Source organism: Brassica napus, chromosome C7 (genome assembly GCF_020379485.1).
Source record: "Brassica napus cultivar Da-Ae chromosome C7, Da-Ae, whole genome shotgun sequence".
NCBI classification, from domain to species: Eukaryota; Viridiplantae; Streptophyta; class Magnoliopsida; order Brassicales; family Brassicaceae; genus Brassica; species Brassica napus.
The window spans coordinates 50,503,057-50,520,751 of NC_063450.1; the positions used below are offsets into that span (position 1 = coordinate 50,503,057).

General features: G+C 38.9%; 4 protein-coding genes across 4 annotated transcripts; 2 read left to right on the plus strand and 2 right to left on the minus strand.

The window, feature by feature from the left end:
• Nucleotides 1–350: 350 nt before the first annotated feature.
• Nucleotides 351–1,194, minus strand: BNAC07G40590D. Its single transcript, XM_013849746.3, has one exon. It carries the CDS (start codon nt 1,149–1,151, stop codon nt 456–458), a length of 696 nt encoding a protein of 231 aa, XP_013705200.2. The 5' UTR covers nt 1,152–1,194; the 3' UTR covers nt 351–455.
• A 146-nt stretch (nt 1,195–1,340) lies between these two features.
• On the plus strand, nt 1,341–3,540 carry LOC106411137 (serine/threonine-protein phosphatase PP-X isozyme 1-like). The gene is made up of 8 exons (XM_013851833.3): nt 1,341–1,625; nt 1,937–2,089; nt 2,176–2,238; nt 2,320–2,405; nt 2,501–2,576; nt 2,676–2,944; nt 3,025–3,103; nt 3,178–3,540. Exons 1-8 carry the CDS (start codon nt 1,485–1,487, stop codon nt 3,226–3,228), a joined length of 918 nt encoding a protein of 305 aa, XP_013707287.2. The 5' UTR covers nt 1,341–1,484; the 3' UTR covers nt 3,229–3,540.
• An 88-nt stretch (nt 3,541–3,628) lies between these two features.
• LOC106411139 (V-type proton ATPase subunit e2-like) lies at nt 3,629–4,817 on the minus strand. Its single transcript, XM_013851834.3, has 4 exons — nt 4,667–4,817; nt 4,466–4,571; nt 4,158–4,205; nt 3,629–3,946 (listed from the first exon to the last, which is right to left on the minus strand). Exons 2-4 carry the CDS (start codon nt 4,561–4,563, stop codon nt 3,880–3,882), a joined length of 213 nt encoding a protein of 70 aa, XP_013707288.1. The 5' UTR covers nt 4,564–4,571; nt 4,667–4,817; the 3' UTR covers nt 3,629–3,879.
• A 2,680-nt stretch (nt 4,818–7,497) lies between these two features.
• On the plus strand, nt 7,498–9,133 carry LOC106407180 (putative ethylene-responsive transcription factor ERF121). The gene is made up of 2 exons (XM_013847984.3): nt 7,498–8,414; nt 8,757–9,133. Exons 1-2 carry the CDS (start codon nt 8,129–8,131, stop codon nt 8,948–8,950), a joined length of 480 nt encoding a protein of 159 aa, XP_013703438.2. The 5' UTR covers nt 7,498–8,128; the 3' UTR covers nt 8,951–9,133.
• The last annotated feature ends 8,562 nt before the right edge of the window (nt 9,134–17,695 follow it).

The following is a 17,695-nucleotide window of genomic DNA, read 5'->3' on the forward strand; positions in this document are numbered from 1 at the left end:
TCCTCCAAGTCGGTAAAGATGCTCCAGCTAAACCAAAAGCAGTGGGGACTACAGAGGACCGTCTCTTAGCTACTACATCAACAAGTTCAAGCCTTCAGAAGTTGTTCAGACTTCTACCCCCTATCCTCACTGAAGCTCCACCGGTGGCTCGGCAAGAAACTTCACTGCCGGAAATTACAGCCAGTGAGGCTCAGCCGGAGGAGACGTCTTCTGTTCCGGCAACTCTTAAGAGGTTATTAATTAGCCTAGTGATCCAATATATGCTGTGTAAAGATGAAATGAGGCTTATAAGCGCTTGAGATGTTTTGAACCGGCGTGCGCAGAGTCTTAATCAATCTTTAGAATCAAACTCAGTAGAAGGCAGGCAATATAAGATAAACACAGTCATATACAAAAGGATTGGATATAATGCACAACCTCTGAAAAACCAAAACATTGATAAGACAAAAACAGAGTCATGTCTTAAAGTCTTCAACTTTGAGTAGTACACTAGTCCTTTTAGATCCTTCTAAGGTCACATTAGCAACATCAACGAGCTTAGACTTCAAGAACAGTCTAGCAATCTCCCTAACATCACCTCCGCCGCATTCATCAACCGCCACCACGCAAAACCCGCCTCGCCTCACCGTCCTCTCCATCTCCTCCACGACCCTCCACGGAAACAGAGCATCGTCAAGATGCGCAGTAAACGCGAAATCAAACGCACCGTCGAAAAAAGGAAGGTTATGAGGATCAGCTCTTCTCACGAGAGGAAGCGAGTCAACCAACTCCACGGCGGTGACGTCGGATAGCCCGATCTGGTTCATCGCCATCGGAGCGTGGCCGGCGCCGGCGGAGAGGCAGAGAGCTTTGGTGTGGTTGCGAAGCAGCCCGAGATCGCGGAACCGGAGGAAGTAAGAGGAGAAGGAGGAGAGACGCGTCGTCCAAGCCTTGGAGGACCAGAGGCGAGCGTTCTTCTTGGGTAAAGGGAGATGCTTTCGCGGCAAGGAGTCGCAGGTGGATCTCGGGAAATGCGTGTGGGGCTTCGAGGGAGCTTCTGGTGAGATGCACGTTCCCGGCGTCTGGAGAATCATTATCACCATGATCAACGTTCCGATGATTATGAACACCACCGAGACTCTGTTCAGCATCTTCTCGATGTTTCTCTCCATCGTTGCCGATCACTGATGTGATCCTCTGATCGTCTTAAAATGAATGGGGCTTATAAAACAGGCCCATATCACATAATGGGCCCAGTATGTAATTGTTATATTTAAAACATTCAGGATGAATGTACAATTTTTAAAAAGAAGCGGGGCGGTTTTGAATATAATAATAAAAGATTAAGGAAGGAGAGAGAAGACATTCGCATACCCCTGCGGAGAGGAGAGAGAAGCTCTCCCGGGGAAGAAGAAGAAGACGAAGCTCGGAGAGTTGTTGATTTCGTCGGAATCGTCGGATTAAGGATCGGGTCAGGAGTTTTTGAAGAGGAATCGAAAGAGGAAATGTCAGACCTAGACAGGCAGATAGAGCAGCTGAAGCGCTGCGAGCCGTTGAGCGAATCGGAGGTGAAGTCTCTCTGCCTCAAAGCAATGGAGATCCTCGTTGAAGAGAGTAATGTTCAGAGAGTCGATGCTCCCGTCACTGTAAGTTCTTGCTTTACCCCTATTTCTCGATCTAGGGATTCGATAGTTAAGAGTTATCTGTAAAGAACTGGAAGTAGAATTAGGAGCTCGTAAAATCAAGAAATGTTCCAAGAAACTGGTGTTGATGGTTCAGCAGAATCTTTGCGGTTGATGTATTGGTTCGTTACTGTGTTTATAAGATGGTGTTCATGTGAACAAGTTTTAGTTGTTTCAAGGGCAGTGAAGTTGACAGTAGATACCATTTGTGTTATGGTTTTCAAGAATTGCTAATGATTTCTTGGAGATTTTGGTTGTTCTTTGCACTGGAATAGCTGTGTGGTGATATCCATGGGCAGTTCTATGACATGATGGAGCTTTTCAAAGTTGGAGGTGATTGCCCCAAGACCAACTACTTGTTTCTTGGCGATTTTGTTGATCGTGGATACTACTCTGTTGAGACGTTTCTGCTTCTACTCGCTCTCAAGGTAAACACTCTTGACGTTGTTTTATACTTTGTACTAGGTCATGTTTCTTTGAATCACTTAAATGGGTTGCTTTGATATCCTCTCAGGTTAGATATCCAGACCGTATAACTCTCATCAGAGGAAACCACGAAAGCAGGCAAATCACACAGGTGGGTGAATGCAGTCTCTCATTGACAATTTTGGTTCTTGTGTATATATTCAAGAGTATTTACACAGTTTGTTTTTAGTAGGTTTATGGATTTTATGATGAGTGTTTGCGTAAGTATGGTTCTGTAAATGTCTGGAGATACTGCACCGATATTTTTGACTACATGAGGTACTTGCTCACCGCACGCATTTCCACCTCTATGTGTTTCAGTTTTTGGGATCTCTGTCGCTAAAATGATTTGACTCTTTTTATTTGTACAAAAGTCTTTCAGCTGTTGTTGAGAACAAGATATTCTGTGTTCATGGCGGTCTCTCGCCAACTATTAATACTCTTGATCAGGTTGATGGAAAAATCTCTCTCCCCTCTCTCTCTCTCTTTGTTGATATTGTCAGAAGTTTCAACTAAGATTGAGTTAACTGACGGGGACGTTTATGGCAGATCAGGACAATTGACCGGAAGCAAGAAGTGCCACATGATGGTGCCATGTGTGACCTCCTATGGTCTGATCCCGAGGATATAGTTGAGGGATGGGGATTGAGTCCTCGTGGAGCTGGATTCCTTTTTGGCGGCAGTGTTGTCACGACTTTTAACCACACAAACAACATAGACTACATAGGACGAGCACATCAACTAGTTATGGAGGGTTACAAATGGATGTTCGATAGCCAGATTGTGACAGTGTGGTCAGCTCCAAATTACTGTTATAGGTAAATAAGATACTCAGGACCGTCTGTGTATCCTTTTAGTTTGATATTTGCATTTAACTCGTATTTCAATGATGATCCAGATGCGGTAATATTGCTTCGATTCTAGAGCTGGACGAGAACCTAAACAAAGAGTTCCGTGTGTTCCAGGCAGCCCAGCAGGTACGACCACTTTTGATAATGTTTTCTACTTGTCATTCTTATACCCTATGATCACTAACACACTCTAAATGCAGGACTCGAGAGGGCCTCCCGCCAAAAAACCTGCCCCTGACTACTTCCTATAATGTGACAACCCTACTCCCAAGAGTAAAACCGAGGAAGAGAACCACAACTCGTTCATGAGTTGTTTTCATTTGAGGCATAGCTGAAGAAGTCTATACAGTACAATTGTTTCAGGCGAGATCTACTTAGGCCATCGAACTGGGGTTATTTGAAAACAAGATATTGTTGAAATAGATTTTCTCTTTGTAATGGTTGTAGTTAAAAGAGTGTTCTTGTCATAATTCAAGTTTGTAATTCCTTGGGATATAAAGACCTCAAACAATTTTGAAGCTCAGAGTTACTTCAATAGAAACTCCACAGGAACCGTTATGGCAGAACGAATGGTTGGTTGGCTCATGCCTGGATTATTGCCATTTGATAGGAACTTGCCAAGAAGATGAAGATAAGAATTAGCCGAGTTAGTATTCCTCCAAAGATTTTTATTTCATCAACAAATAATACATACTCTCTGGCATAGTCTTTTGAGTATGATGCAGACTGTCAAATAAAATGAATGAGAGACAAGATTTAACAGTGAGGAGAGGCAAAGGTATTGTTTGTTCCACACCGCGATAGGGATAACAAAACAGATATGTTTGAAGAGGTATACACAGAAAGAGCGAGCAGACAATCAAATCCGTGCATTGGGTTGCCTAGTTGGAGTAGATGGGTGTCTACTCAACCTCGCTTAGGATAGGGACAATGAGAGGCTTCATCTGCGCAATGTATACAATTGCCCACCTGCCCAAAACAAAGAAATAAAAACAACGATTCAGTGATATAAGATAATAGGACAACGAGACAGATGATCGATCACAGCCTAGAAGGATCTCTATCTCTATCTCTCATTAGCTAATGTTGGATGGAGGTGAGGAAACAAAGGATGAACCATGGGTGCAAATGCAAAAGTAAAAGATAAAAAGAGAGCATGAAACATAATAAAAAAACTTACATCATCCAACAGCAGACAGTGGCTGTAATGACCAAAGTAAAATGTAGCCTGTTCCACAAAACAAAGACAAAAGACTTTGATACATTTACCCCAACCGAGAATGGTTATCAAAAAAAAAAAAAAGTATGGAGAATCCAACAAAAGTCAATGATCGATTCTAAAGGCGCAAAGATATAAATAAATGATTCGAACTACTGAATCGATCCCGGAGAACCAAACTAAACGGCATTAACATTGACGTAGCAACACATTACCGACCGGCTAATGATAATTACTTATAAGATTGAGACGAAATCAAAAAACATTACAGATTGGTGGAGGGGCCTTGGTTGAAGCAGATCCTTGTGAATATCGACGCAATGATTCCCACGACAGCGAATATTAAGGATGTCACAAGGAAAGCCATGTCTGATCCTGAATGATCCCAAAGCCACAAAGAATTACACGTTTCAGAATCAATGCGCTAAGATTGAAAAGAAAAAAAAAATGAAGAAGAAGAGAGATCTCACAGATCGGAATGAAGGTCCTGTGGACGACGATGATGGATTGGACTGGAGGATCGTATTTCGTTTCGTGCCAGGCCAGTGTGGATGATATGTGTACGTGTCGGATCGGTGTGCAAGCAAGCAAGGCCCAGATTTCGTGAGGGATAAATTTGTCTTTTGCTAGCCTTGAATAATTCAATTCTCTTTGGTCAACATTTGTGTTGTGTGTGTTTTTATTTTTACCGACCAAAAACTTTAAAAAAGTTACTACAATCACAGTTTTACATTGGCATTCAAAACGTCATCTCAAGTTTGCTGCTTCTCTCTCTTTCATTGTCACGTGACTCACGTGTATGCTGTGAGGTAAGCTTCCAAATTAATAAAACAATAATTAGGTCCGGCGGAAGTTTAGATATCCCGAGCTTTTTAAAATATTCGCAGATTATTCGATTCGATCTGTCAATTATATTAAAAATAAAAATAATATATATTATTAAAATTGAATAAAAAAAATTAAAATATCAACTTAAAATTAAAATAAAATATCATACTAACACAGTAACATTTTTAACATAAATTATAAAGCAAAATTTAATATTAACAAATCTAATAAGAAAATTTACACGTTAACATTTGATTCAACATAAAAATAAATTCGATATGCAATCCAAACAAAAATTTGAAAAACAACTTAAAATAAAAAAATAACCAAATTATATCATAAAATATGTATAGATATGATAGTTTATATATACAATTACATTACATATATGTAAATACACGAATCGGATTGGATATTCGGCTTTCCAAAAAATAATATTTGTGATTTGTTTCATTTTTACGAATATCACATTTTGCTATTTGTTTTGATTCGAAACTTTACGGATATCCAAATTTTCGAATTGAAACGAATAATGAATCAGAGCAAATTTGATAATCTGATCATTCCTAAATAATAGTTCGATGTTGTATGTTTTATTATGCTGGAGGGCCCATAAGTTTATTTCAACAAACCATATTTGTTTTGAATGCTAGAGCAACGCTGCCAATGGAAGCTACAATGGCTTGTTTATAAATTCTAGTCCTCAACAAAAGCTTTCGAACATGCATCTTGGTTATCTTGTATCCGGACAAGAACAAAAATACTTACGAAAATAGGTTGATTGGTTAAATTTTTTATTTCATTCAAAAAGAAAGTGCCAGCAGAACATCAAGGGTCTTCCAAAAGATTAAGATTATGTTAACATCCCTGTTCTAAAAATCGGCCGCCTAGCCGTCTAGGCGGCCGCCTAGGCGCTACGCGTCACTTTTCCGCCCCGATTTATGCCAAATCGGTTTAAAAAATCGGATATCTGATTTTTTCTGCCTAAACCGCCTAAATGACCGCATAGCCGCCTAAATGACCGCCTAGCCGCCTAGGCGGCCGCCTAATCTATTTTTTTTTTTTTTTTTTTTTTTTTTTAAATTTTTTTTTTTTTTTTAGTTTTAATAATATTTTTATTTGTTTATTTGATCTAAAATTTTATAAATATCATTTATATTCATAATTTTGATGAAAATTACACTATATTAAGTTTATATATTCTATTTGTGTGTTTTATACAATCTTAAACATGAAAATGTATTAATGTTATACACAATTAAAGATTAACATGTTTTATAACATAGTAAACCATCTAAAAATTCCGCCCCGCATAATTTCTGATTAATCTCCGATTTTCTCTTTAGGCGCTAGGCTCAACCCGACCGACCGACTAGCGCCTACCGCGTTCCGGAACAGGGGTTAACATATTACCCTGTTTTTTTTTATATATAAATCCAACTAGATAAAATCTTACTAGAAATTAGAAAAGATTTGAAGTAACTCAGCAGTCAGCATGAGATGTGGCAATAATAACTAACTCTGTAAAATTGCATTTAAGACTGGTAGTAACCGAAAGAAGCTGATACAAAGAGAAAACATACTATTATTCCACATAGAAACTTCTCTATAGAACTGCAACTTGATTAAACTCTACCTTAAAAATTTGGACAATATAAACAAACTTACATCTCATAAGACCAAAATCCATACTACTATACTAATCTACTATAGACAGAATTGGCTTCTCATTGACCGATTATCATCCTAATAAATCGGCTCGCTCATTTACTTAGCTCGAAGTATAATTTTAGTACGCAGTATAACTACGCGTATGTGATCGGGTGATCAAGACGTTCCATGGATTCCCAAGGGACCCGAATTCGAATCTGCACCACACCAGATTTTCACGCGCGTGGTCACCAGGACTTTTACATTCTCTCTTAAGAAAATGGTTTACCATTTTTTTTTTTAAGTACTTAGTATATATGCCCTTTTGTTTTCATTGATACATGCATATATAGATCTTGGCGCAGTACTCGAACAAGCTGCACAAAATTGAAACCCTTCATCCCTCGCTAGTAAGAACAACAATCCCCACTCTATTTTAATACAAGGAAAACATATGTCGTAGAGCAATCATTATATTTACAACCACATTAATACTTTTTTAGTTCACTATTTTCATTCAATAAGCTAAATAAACAGTTAAAACGGAGGGTTTGTGTCGCAATTATACCATCAGAAGATGTCGCGTTGTCCTTCTGTCTTTTCCTATAATTCTCCAAGATTCAATTTGTCTGGCAAGGTTTTCACATATTTGCTAAATATCAACTCAAGATTCACCAGCATAAACCTGCGAAACATAAGGTGGTTGTAGACCATTGTCCATTGCATCGTGATTTATGGTCCATATTTTTACAATATACTGGTCACCCAACCTGCCTCATCATATTTTTACACCAAACATCAGAAATCTTCTAATTCTGTCCTATTATTAATAATGCATAGGGACTGATGGTGTAATAGACTACAAAGAAAACAATGATCTTTGACCATTGAAAAGTTTGAATACAGTCAGTTCTGTAAATATGAGGAACACGCATTAAAGAAATTGTTTTGACATAATGGAAGTAGACCACTGATAGGTACGTTACCAACGAAATACAACTTTTTACACATTAAGACATTGTAGACCTAGAGAATTGAGAGGACGTTGTTAGAAAACAAAAAATACAGTTGTGTAAGGCTAGCAATACAATGGCAGGATGTGGTGTAAGAAGTGTATTGGTTTACTCGGTACACTACAATAATGTTCTATAAAAGGCTGACTAGAGAACAAAAGTCAAGACTCTAGTTAGTCATTGAGTGGATCGAATAAATTTAGTAATCGCGTTTCTCCTAGAAATCGCGTTTACAGCAGAAATAAATATCTAAAAATTGATGTGGCACACACAAGTTCGTGCATGTCCCGTGTTAAAACATTGATAAGATTGGCATATGGGGCCACAAATATTCCACCTTCCTTGTACTATATAAAGAGGCCTATTCATTGTTTTCAAACCTTAACACATTGGATCCTTTCTCCGTGAGCGATAAGTTATTTTCAGTTCGACTCCACGTACATGGATCATTCAGAAAACATTCCCTCTTGCGATCACAAACCTCCTCGTTTGCTCACAAGAGATCAAGAGCACGTGATCATGGTTTCTGCTCTGCGACAAGTCATATCCAACGTCCGAGGTGACAATTCATCATCGAACTCGGTTGCATGCGAAGCTCTTCATCAACCTTTGGACGCTGGCCCTTGTCCTCTCTGCAATATTACCGGTTGCTTAGGTTGCGCATTCCCAGTGCATGAAGAGATAGAGAAGGAGAAGAAGCACAAAGGTGTGAGGCAAAAGCCATCAGGTAAATTATATATATTCCAATAAATAATTTTGTTCCAACATAACCAAATTGTAGGTGGCCTAGTGGTAGTGAAATGGTTCTCTTGTGTCCTGGATATAAACCATTTTTGATACGAAATGTTATTCTTCAAATTAGAATTTCCAAAACAAATTGACTTCATACCTAAAATTATGGTCTATGGTCCAGAACTTGCATGGTAATTAAAAAAAAATTTCCAACAGGTTTGGGTTTTTGTTTTTACTAGCACAATTTATGTATTTCCATGCATAACCCATCAGGTTAACTATGTTCCAACTCGTTACATTATGTTCTAGTAGTTCATGTACTTCCATAAACTATCAGGTAAATGGTCTGCCGAGATATGGGATCCGAGTTTGCAAAGAAGAAGGTGGCTTGGAACATTTCCAACAGCTAAAATGGCTGCGGAGGCTTACGATGATGCGGAGTCTAAGCTTGTCAAAAGAAAGGCAGCAAGAAGTGGCACAATGAACGGAGATGAACCATCCATACACCGAGAAGACGAGGGTGGAAAATGATTTAGAAATTGTTTGGTCGTGTTTCACTCGAACTAAACATGCAGTGGAATTATAATATACAAAATCTTCACACATATCATTTATTTCATTGATCAGATTTTTTACATGTGTTAAATATTGTATGTGACTACCTTGTGATTGTGTTTTTAGTTTTAGCTTTCTTATTAAATTTGATTTGTCATATTGTTCGCCGTTTTTTAAGTGTTGCATGAAATTAAATTCAATTGTATTGTTTAAAATCATTATTTGTAATGAGATACAACAATTTGATATGACCAAGTTCAAAATGATGCACCAAACGACAGAAGATAAATTATATCTTTTTATAGCTGTGATTTTTTAGGTATACATTCTACTGTTTGTGGCTATATGTATAGTATAGATCCCAATCAAAGCTATAGGTGAATAAGAACACAAGAATTAAGATGCTTTTAATAGGTAGTTTTGACTACCTTTGTTTCTGTCTTTACATTGCTTAAACAGAAGAAAGTACAAGGAAACAAACTATTGTGGATTCACCCACTAGCTAACAACAAAGGAAAATGAGAAAATTGAATATTGGTCCTCAAAATAAGGAAGTACAGCATCCATTATTTCAGAGAACATAACTAACTCATGGTAAAGAAAAGACTCAGTCAAGTTAGTCAATGAACCTCTTGATGGGCTGCATAATGCTTGCTGAACTCTTTTTGTTGCCCACTTCTTTAAGCTCATCAACAAGCCCATAACAATCTTCTCCTTCACCACTTCTAATCTCATCATATAGTATATAATAACCATGAAGGGAGCTTGCAGAAAAAGTAGTTTGAAAAATTAGAAGACGGCACAATATTTTCAGTAACAATTCCCCAACCAAAGGTATAGTGTAAGAAGTGTACCGGTTTATTCGGTACAGCAATATATGTTAATATAAAAGGTGACCAGAAAACAAAAGTCAATATTCATCTAATTAGGAAATGGTTCGAATAAATCTAATAATTGCGTTTATAATTGCGTTTCTTCTGGAAATCGCGTTTTATTACATAAATAAATACTAAAAAAGATGTCATAAGTTACGTGTCTAAACATTGGTAAATTCCAGCATAACAAAGATCCCACCTTCCTTGTAGTCTATATAAACGCCTATTATTTCGTCAGTTTGTTTTCAAAATCTCCTCCTGAGTAATTATTATTTTCAAATTCAACTCCAAGAACATGAATTACTCAGAAAAAAATATCTCTTCTGATCAGATACCTTCTCGTTTGACAAGAGATCAAGAGCATGTGATCATGGTTTCTGCTCTGAGACAAGTGATATCCAACGTCAGAGGTGCAACACTTCTGTTAGAACTGAAGTGTATTTGATTAAGATCCGCCCAACCACCCTCTCTTAGTCTCACAGATCGAGTACTAAGCCAGAATACAATCTTCCTCTTCTCAGAGTCAAGCCCATACCAAATCCCCCCAACTCTAAACGACCATGGGTCCTCTTATATACTTGAGGTCCATGTACATTCCTTTAAACGATCGTAACTAACTTGTAACAACTTCTTCCACGTCAGCAGTCTCCTATTCTCTTCTTCTTTCTTCCAGCTGCTTCTTTCTCTTTCTCACATAGACCCTCCAGGGCATATCAATACCCCCATTGGCGAGACTCAGCTTGTTCTCAAGTGAGAAAGAAGGAAACTGATGCTTTACCTCTCTTGCTTTAAGCCACGAAGTCTCATGCGCAGGTAAATGACGCCAACGGATCAACACCTCCATAAACCCATCTTCGTCATAACGATGATCAACCACATCCTCTGGTTCCACCACAATCTCTTCCGTGCTGTCCGGAGGTAGAGGCACAGCTAACTCTGGACTCCCAATCACAGGTTTCAACTGAGATATGTGAAAAACCGGGTGAATCTTGGAATGATCTGGTAACTTCAACTTGTACGCAACCTTCCCAATCCTCGACAAAACTTCAAAAGGGCCATAAAATCTTGCAGCTAACTTCTGAAACAGACACTGACTGACTGATTGTTGTCGATAGGGCCGTAATTTCAAATACACCATCGAGCCCACTGCTAACTCCAACTCACGACGATGCTTATCAGCATTATTCTTCATGTGAGCTTGAGCTCTGAGTAAATTCTGTTTAATAGATCCCAGCATCGCGTCACGTTCCTTCAACATTGCATCAACCTCAAAGTTCGAACTCGCACCCTGTTCATATGGTAACAATGTCGGAGGTTCTCGTCCGTATACCAACTGAAACGGAGTACACTTCAAAGCCGTATGATATGCTGTATTATACCACAGTTCTGCCCAAGGAAGAAACTTGGACCAAGTCTTCGGGTGTGACGAAGCAAAACAGCGCAAATACGTTTCCACACAGCGGTTTAACACCTCAGTTTGACCATCTGTCTGAGGGTGGAAAGCAGTGCTAAACCTCAATCTTGTGCCCGCCATGCGAAAGCATTCCTTCCAGAACTTGCTCAAGAAAATCTTGTCTCTGTCAGAAATGATCGACTTAGGAAACCCGTGCAAACGAATGACCTCTTTACCAAACTTATGCGCGACATCCATTGCAGTAAAGGGGTGTTTCAAAGTCAGAAAATGACCATACTTGCTCAACCTATCGACCACCACCAGTATGACATTCACTCCTTGTGATGTAGGCAACCCTTCTATAAAGTCCATCGCTACATCCTCCCAAATCTGATTTGGTAATTCTATTGGCTGCAACAATCCAGCAGGAGAAAGCGTTGAGTACTTGTGTGTCTGGCATATTGCACAGGCGGCGACATACTCTTGTACTCTCTTCCGCATTTTGGACCAATAGAAACTCAGCTTCACTCGTTGTAACGTCCTTAACACGCCTGCATGACCTCCCATAACACTGTCATGAGATTCCTGTAGAATCAATGGAATAAAGGCTGACGTTGATGGAATGACGAGACGTTGTTTATAAAACAAACGACCATTCGTCAAAGAAAACCCGCATTTTACTTCCTTCCCCACTGCCAACTTCGCAACCAATTGTTGTATCTCCACATTATTATCAACCTCCGCATATAAATCTTGTAATTGCAAAGCCGAAGGAACTGTCAACGCCAACAAATCAACTGTGACCCCTTCTGCTTTAGTGGCATGATCGATACGAGATAAGCCATCTGCCACTTTGTTTTCGCTCCCTACCTTGTACTCAATATCGAACTTATAACCCAAGATCCTTGTTAGCCATCTCTGATAGTCAAGTGTAATCTCTCGCTGCTCCAAAAGATATTTAAGACTTTGCTGATCTGTTCTCACTACAAACCTTCTTCCAAGCAAATAGTGCCTCCACTTCTGTATAGACAGTACAATTGCCATCAATTCGCGCTCGTATATAGGTTTCTGTTGCTCCTTACTGGTCAACCCCCTACTGAAGAATGCAATAGGATGACCATCTTGCATTAGGACTGCTCCCAAACCAAACCCAGACGCATCAGATTCCACTATGAACAGCTTTGTAAAATCGGGTAAAGCGAGCACCGGCGCTGATACCATTGCTCTCTTCAGTTCCTCAAACGCGGCCAGCGCTAATGTCGACCATAAAAACTGTTCCTTCTTCAATAGTGAGAGGCTTAGCAATACACCCATAGTGTTGCACGAATTTTCTATAGTAACCAGTTAACCCCAAGAATCCGCGTAAATCCTTCACTGCCTTCGGTATTGGCCACTTCTGAACTGCTTCAATCTTCTGATTGTCTGTGGATACTCCTGCACTCGAGATCACATGACCCAGATATTCCACCTGCTTCTGAGCAAACGCACACTTCTTCCTGTTCGCAAATAGCTTCTGTTCCACAAACACATCCAGCACCATCTCTATGTGCTTCACATGCTCTTCCAACGTATAACTATAGATCAGTATATCGTCGAAGAACACTAAAACAAATTTCCGCAAGAACTTTCTGAAAACGTCATTCATCAAAGCTTGGAACGTCGCAGGTGCGTTGGTAAGTCCAAATGGCATCACCAGAAATTCGTAGTGACTGTCATGGGTGCGGAACGCAGTTTTCTCAATGTCCACGCTCACCGCACCAATTTGTTAGAACTGAAGTGTATTTGATTAAGATCCGCCCAACCACCCTCTCTTAGTCTCACAGATCGAGTACTAAGCCAGAATACAATCTTCCTCTTCTCAGAGTCAAGCCCATACCAAATCCCCCAACTCTAAACGACCATGGGTCCTCTTATATACTTGAGGCCCATGTACATTCCTTTAAACGATCGTAACTAACTCGTAACAACTTCTTCCACGTCAGCAGTCTCCTCTTCTCTTCTTCCTTCTTCCAGCTGCTTCTTTCTCTTCCTCACATAGACCCTCCAGGGCATATCAACTTCATCATCAAACTCGGTTGCATGCGAAGCTCTTCATCAACCTTTGGACGCTGGCCCTTGTCCCATGTGCAGTATCACGGGTTGCTGCGGTTGCGCATTCCCACGGCGTGAAGAGATAAAAAAAGGAGAAGAAGCACAAAGGTGTGAGGCAAAAGCCATCAGGTAAATGGTCGGCGGAGATATGGGATCCGAGTTTGCAAGGACGAAGATGGCTTGGAACGTTTCCAACAGCTGAAATGGCAGCGGAGGCTTATGAATTATGATGATGCGGCGGCTAAGCTTGTCAAAAGAAAGGCATCAAGAAGTGGCACAGAGAACGGAGAGGAAGCATGAACAGAAACGAAGACGGGGGAAGATGGTTGAGAATTCTTCTGTTCGTGTTTCATTTGAAGTAACACGTGCATTGGAGTTATTATAACACATGCATTGGAGTTATTATAATATACAAAATCGTTACACATATCATTTATTTCATTGACCAGATTCTTTTACATGTGTTAAATATTGTATGTTACTATATAGATTGTTTATTTTCAGTTTATTTGGCTTTATAAACTAAATTCGATGTTTTTCCATTTTTCATATTTCTATAATATTATTTTAAAAGTCTACTACGTCAAATGTCAATTTTTACGATGGTTAATAATGGAAGTACTCTTAATGAATTTAAAATATTATTTTACTTATCATTATTAAGTTTATTTTCCTTTTTATTTATTAGATTTTTTTTAATTAGATTTTAATTTAATTTCTTTTTTTTTTCCAATAACATATATTAAAAAAATTTTAAAAACAAATAAAACGAATTTTTAAATAAAATTTATCTATAATGTGATTTCATAAAAAAAGTTGACAAAAATAATCTTTGATATTAATAAAAATAATAAAATAACAATATATTATTTATAGTAATATTGTATTTTTGTACACATTTAAATTATGGGATACCCTTAACATTTTGAAAATAAAAATAAAATGTTAATTAATTTTAATAATTTATTTCTTTTGTAAAACATATATGCATGAAATTCAAAATATTTTCTTTATATTCCTTTATGTAATTTTTAATCAATCCACACTTTAACTATTTTGTCTATTTGATTCTCAGAAAAATATATGTTATTTTAATATAAAATCTTACTAAAAGATATTTATTTGTTTAAGAGATCAACCAATATAAATACAAAAAAAACTAATCAAAATTTTAATATATTTAGAACAAAAAAATTTATAATGGTTGAATTCAGAGAAGTAGATGTAATCTAACGTAATTAAACCGACTAGATATTATATAAAAAAATCACATGTCTAATAAAAATAATAATATTAATAATAATAATATAAATTATTGAAATTAAAAGTAAAAAATATTAATCAATATTATAATATATTTATTTTAAAATATTTATATTTGTGCATGAGTACGGAAGAATCTCCTAGTTATTATTATGGTTTAAGTGTTGCATGAAATTAAGTTTGGTTGTATTGTTCTTGTTTGAAATCATTATTTGTAATAAGATAAACAAGGAGGGATAGTTTGAAAAGTCAGAAACTTCACACAATATTTTTGTATTTGTACACAAAAGTCTGAGCCCAAAAGTTAATAACAAACCTAACAAACCCAAAAGTTAATAACAAACCTAATAACAAACCCAAAAGTTAATAACAAACCCCAAGTTCCATAGATTAAACACGGAATTCAGTGGCCGGCAGATGGATTTGTTAACGAGTGACTTAGTCAGATGTTCTACAAGCTACAACAGTAGAGACCAGGACCAGATGTTCTACGAGCTACAACAGTAGACACCATAACCAGTCTTGGGCCAAGCCTAATGAAACATTCGCCTCAGACTTCCAATTTTTTTAAAAAAAATTTATATGTAAATAGATCCCTAAATTTATAAAATAAATTTTTTTAGGCTTCCAAATTTTTAAAATCTTTATCAAATGGTCTCAGATCCTCAAACTCTCAGGACCGACATTGGTAGAGACTCATCGAAATAAAGGAGATATATCATTAAGGGTTATTATTGTAATTAGTAAATACCTAATCCCTTATGTATTCAGTATAAATACTGTACAAATACCTATCAATAAAGCATTCAGCCTCCTTTCATACATGATATCAGAGCTGAATACGATACCTTAAAAAAAAATTTCCGCCGCTCTTTACTCTCATCTCTTCTTCTTCTTCATCCTCTGTTTCTTCTCTTCTCTCTCTTATTCACCATGTCCGGTGGCTCACCTACTTCTTCACACGAGACGATACTCGTCTCCGGTACACGTACGCTGCTCAATGTGAACATGACCAACGTCACGAAGCTGACCTTTACCAACTACCTCATGTGGAATCGTCAAGTCCACTCTCTCCTTGATGGTTATGATCTAGCTGGTCATATGGATGGATCTATGGAGATCCCATCACCAACACTCACAACTGAAGGTCAAGTTATTGTCAACAATGAGTACTCCATCTAGAAGCGCCAAGATAAGCTTCTTTACAATGCGCTACTTGGCACCATCACGGCCCCTGTCCAAGCGATCCTCGCTACAACCACCACTGCAGCCGATATATGGCACACGCTAGCTACTACATATGCGAAGCCAAGTCGAGGTCACATACTACAATTGCGTCAACAGCTCAAACAATGGACCAAGGGGACTAAGTCCATAGATGAGTATGTGCAGGGACTTACGACTCGCTTTGATCACTTGGCTCTGCTTGAGAAGCCGCTTGATCATGAAGACAAGATTGAGTTCATTCTCTAGGAACTCCCTGAGGATTACAAGACGGTGGTGGATCAGATCGCTGGCAGAGACACCACTCCCTCAGTTACGGAAATCCATGAGAAGCTCATTCAACACGAGCTCAAGCTTACTGCAAAGACTGAGCTCATCCCGTCAGTACCGGTTACGGCTAATGTTGCAACCTCTCGTGGCCACAACAACAACACTCGTGGTCATGGCCGATCCAACATGGGCTCTACAATGGCAACTGGAACAATCGCATGAACAACTACAACAATCAAGGCTATACACCACGACCATACTAGGGAAGGTGTCAAATCTGTGGCATCCATGGTCACAGTGCTCGTACTTGCTCTCAACTCCAGCTTCATGAAACCGCAGGAAGCTCGAACCAGTCATCAGTGTCCTCGTATGCTCCATGCCAACCTCGTGCTAACATGGCCTCTGCTGCAATGTACAACCCCAACAACTGGCTCCTAGACAGCAAAGCCACTCACCATCTCATGATAGACCTCAACAACCTCGCTCTCCATCAACCTTACACTGGTGGGGAAGAGGTCACAATCGCTGATGGTACTGGTTTGCTTATAACACATACTGGTTCTGCACTTATTGCTACTCCTCATCGTTCTCTTAAGCTGAGAGATGTGCTATATGTTCCGAATGTTAAGAGAAATCTTATATTGGTTTATAAAATGTGCAACACTAATGGCGTTTCAATTGAATTATTTCATGCACACTTTCAGGTGAAGGATCTCAGCACAGGGGACCAGTTGCTCCAAGGCAAAACTAAGAACGAACTATATGAGTGGCCGGTTCAGTTGTCTTCTCCAATGTCGTTGTTTGCTTCACCAAATCAGAAACCAGATCTTCTCTCCTAGCACGCTCGTCTTGGACACCCAGCGTTACCAGTTCTGAAGTCTCTAGTTTCAAAATTTTCTTTACAAGTCTCGTTGTCTTCTACAAATGATTTGTTATGTTTGGACTGATCTATCAATAAAAGTCATAAGATGCCGTTTTATTCAAACACAATTGTGTCGTCTCATCCTCTCGAGTACTTGTACACGGACGTGTGGTCCTCTCCGGTTGCGCCAATTGATGGCTACAAGTATTACCTTGTCATTGTTGATCTATACACACGCTATATGTGGTTGTATCCGCTAAAGCTTAAGTCGCAAGTTCTTGACACCTTCATCAAATTGAAAGCTTTGGTGGAAAACAAGTTCAAGCAAAAGATTGGCACCTTGTACTCGGATAATGGAGGTGAGTTCATTGCTCTATGTCAGCTCCTAGCGACTCACGGCATTACTCACCTAACGACACCTCCACACACTCCTGAGCTGAATGGAATCTCCGAACGGAAACACAGACACGTTGTCGAGACTGGTCTCACACTTCTTGGGCAAGCGTCGATGCCCACTACTTACTGGAGTTATGCATTCACTAGGTCCGTTTACCTCATTAACAGGATGCCTACACCGGTGCTTGACAATGAGTCTCCTTATGCGAAGCTGTTTGGCCAGGTTCCCAACTATCAGAAGCTGCGTGTCTTTGGAACCGCGCTCTGCATCCTGTGTGTTCCTTGGTTACTCCTTGACGCAAAGTGTGTATCTCTGCCTTCATCGAGACTCTGGTCGCATCTACACG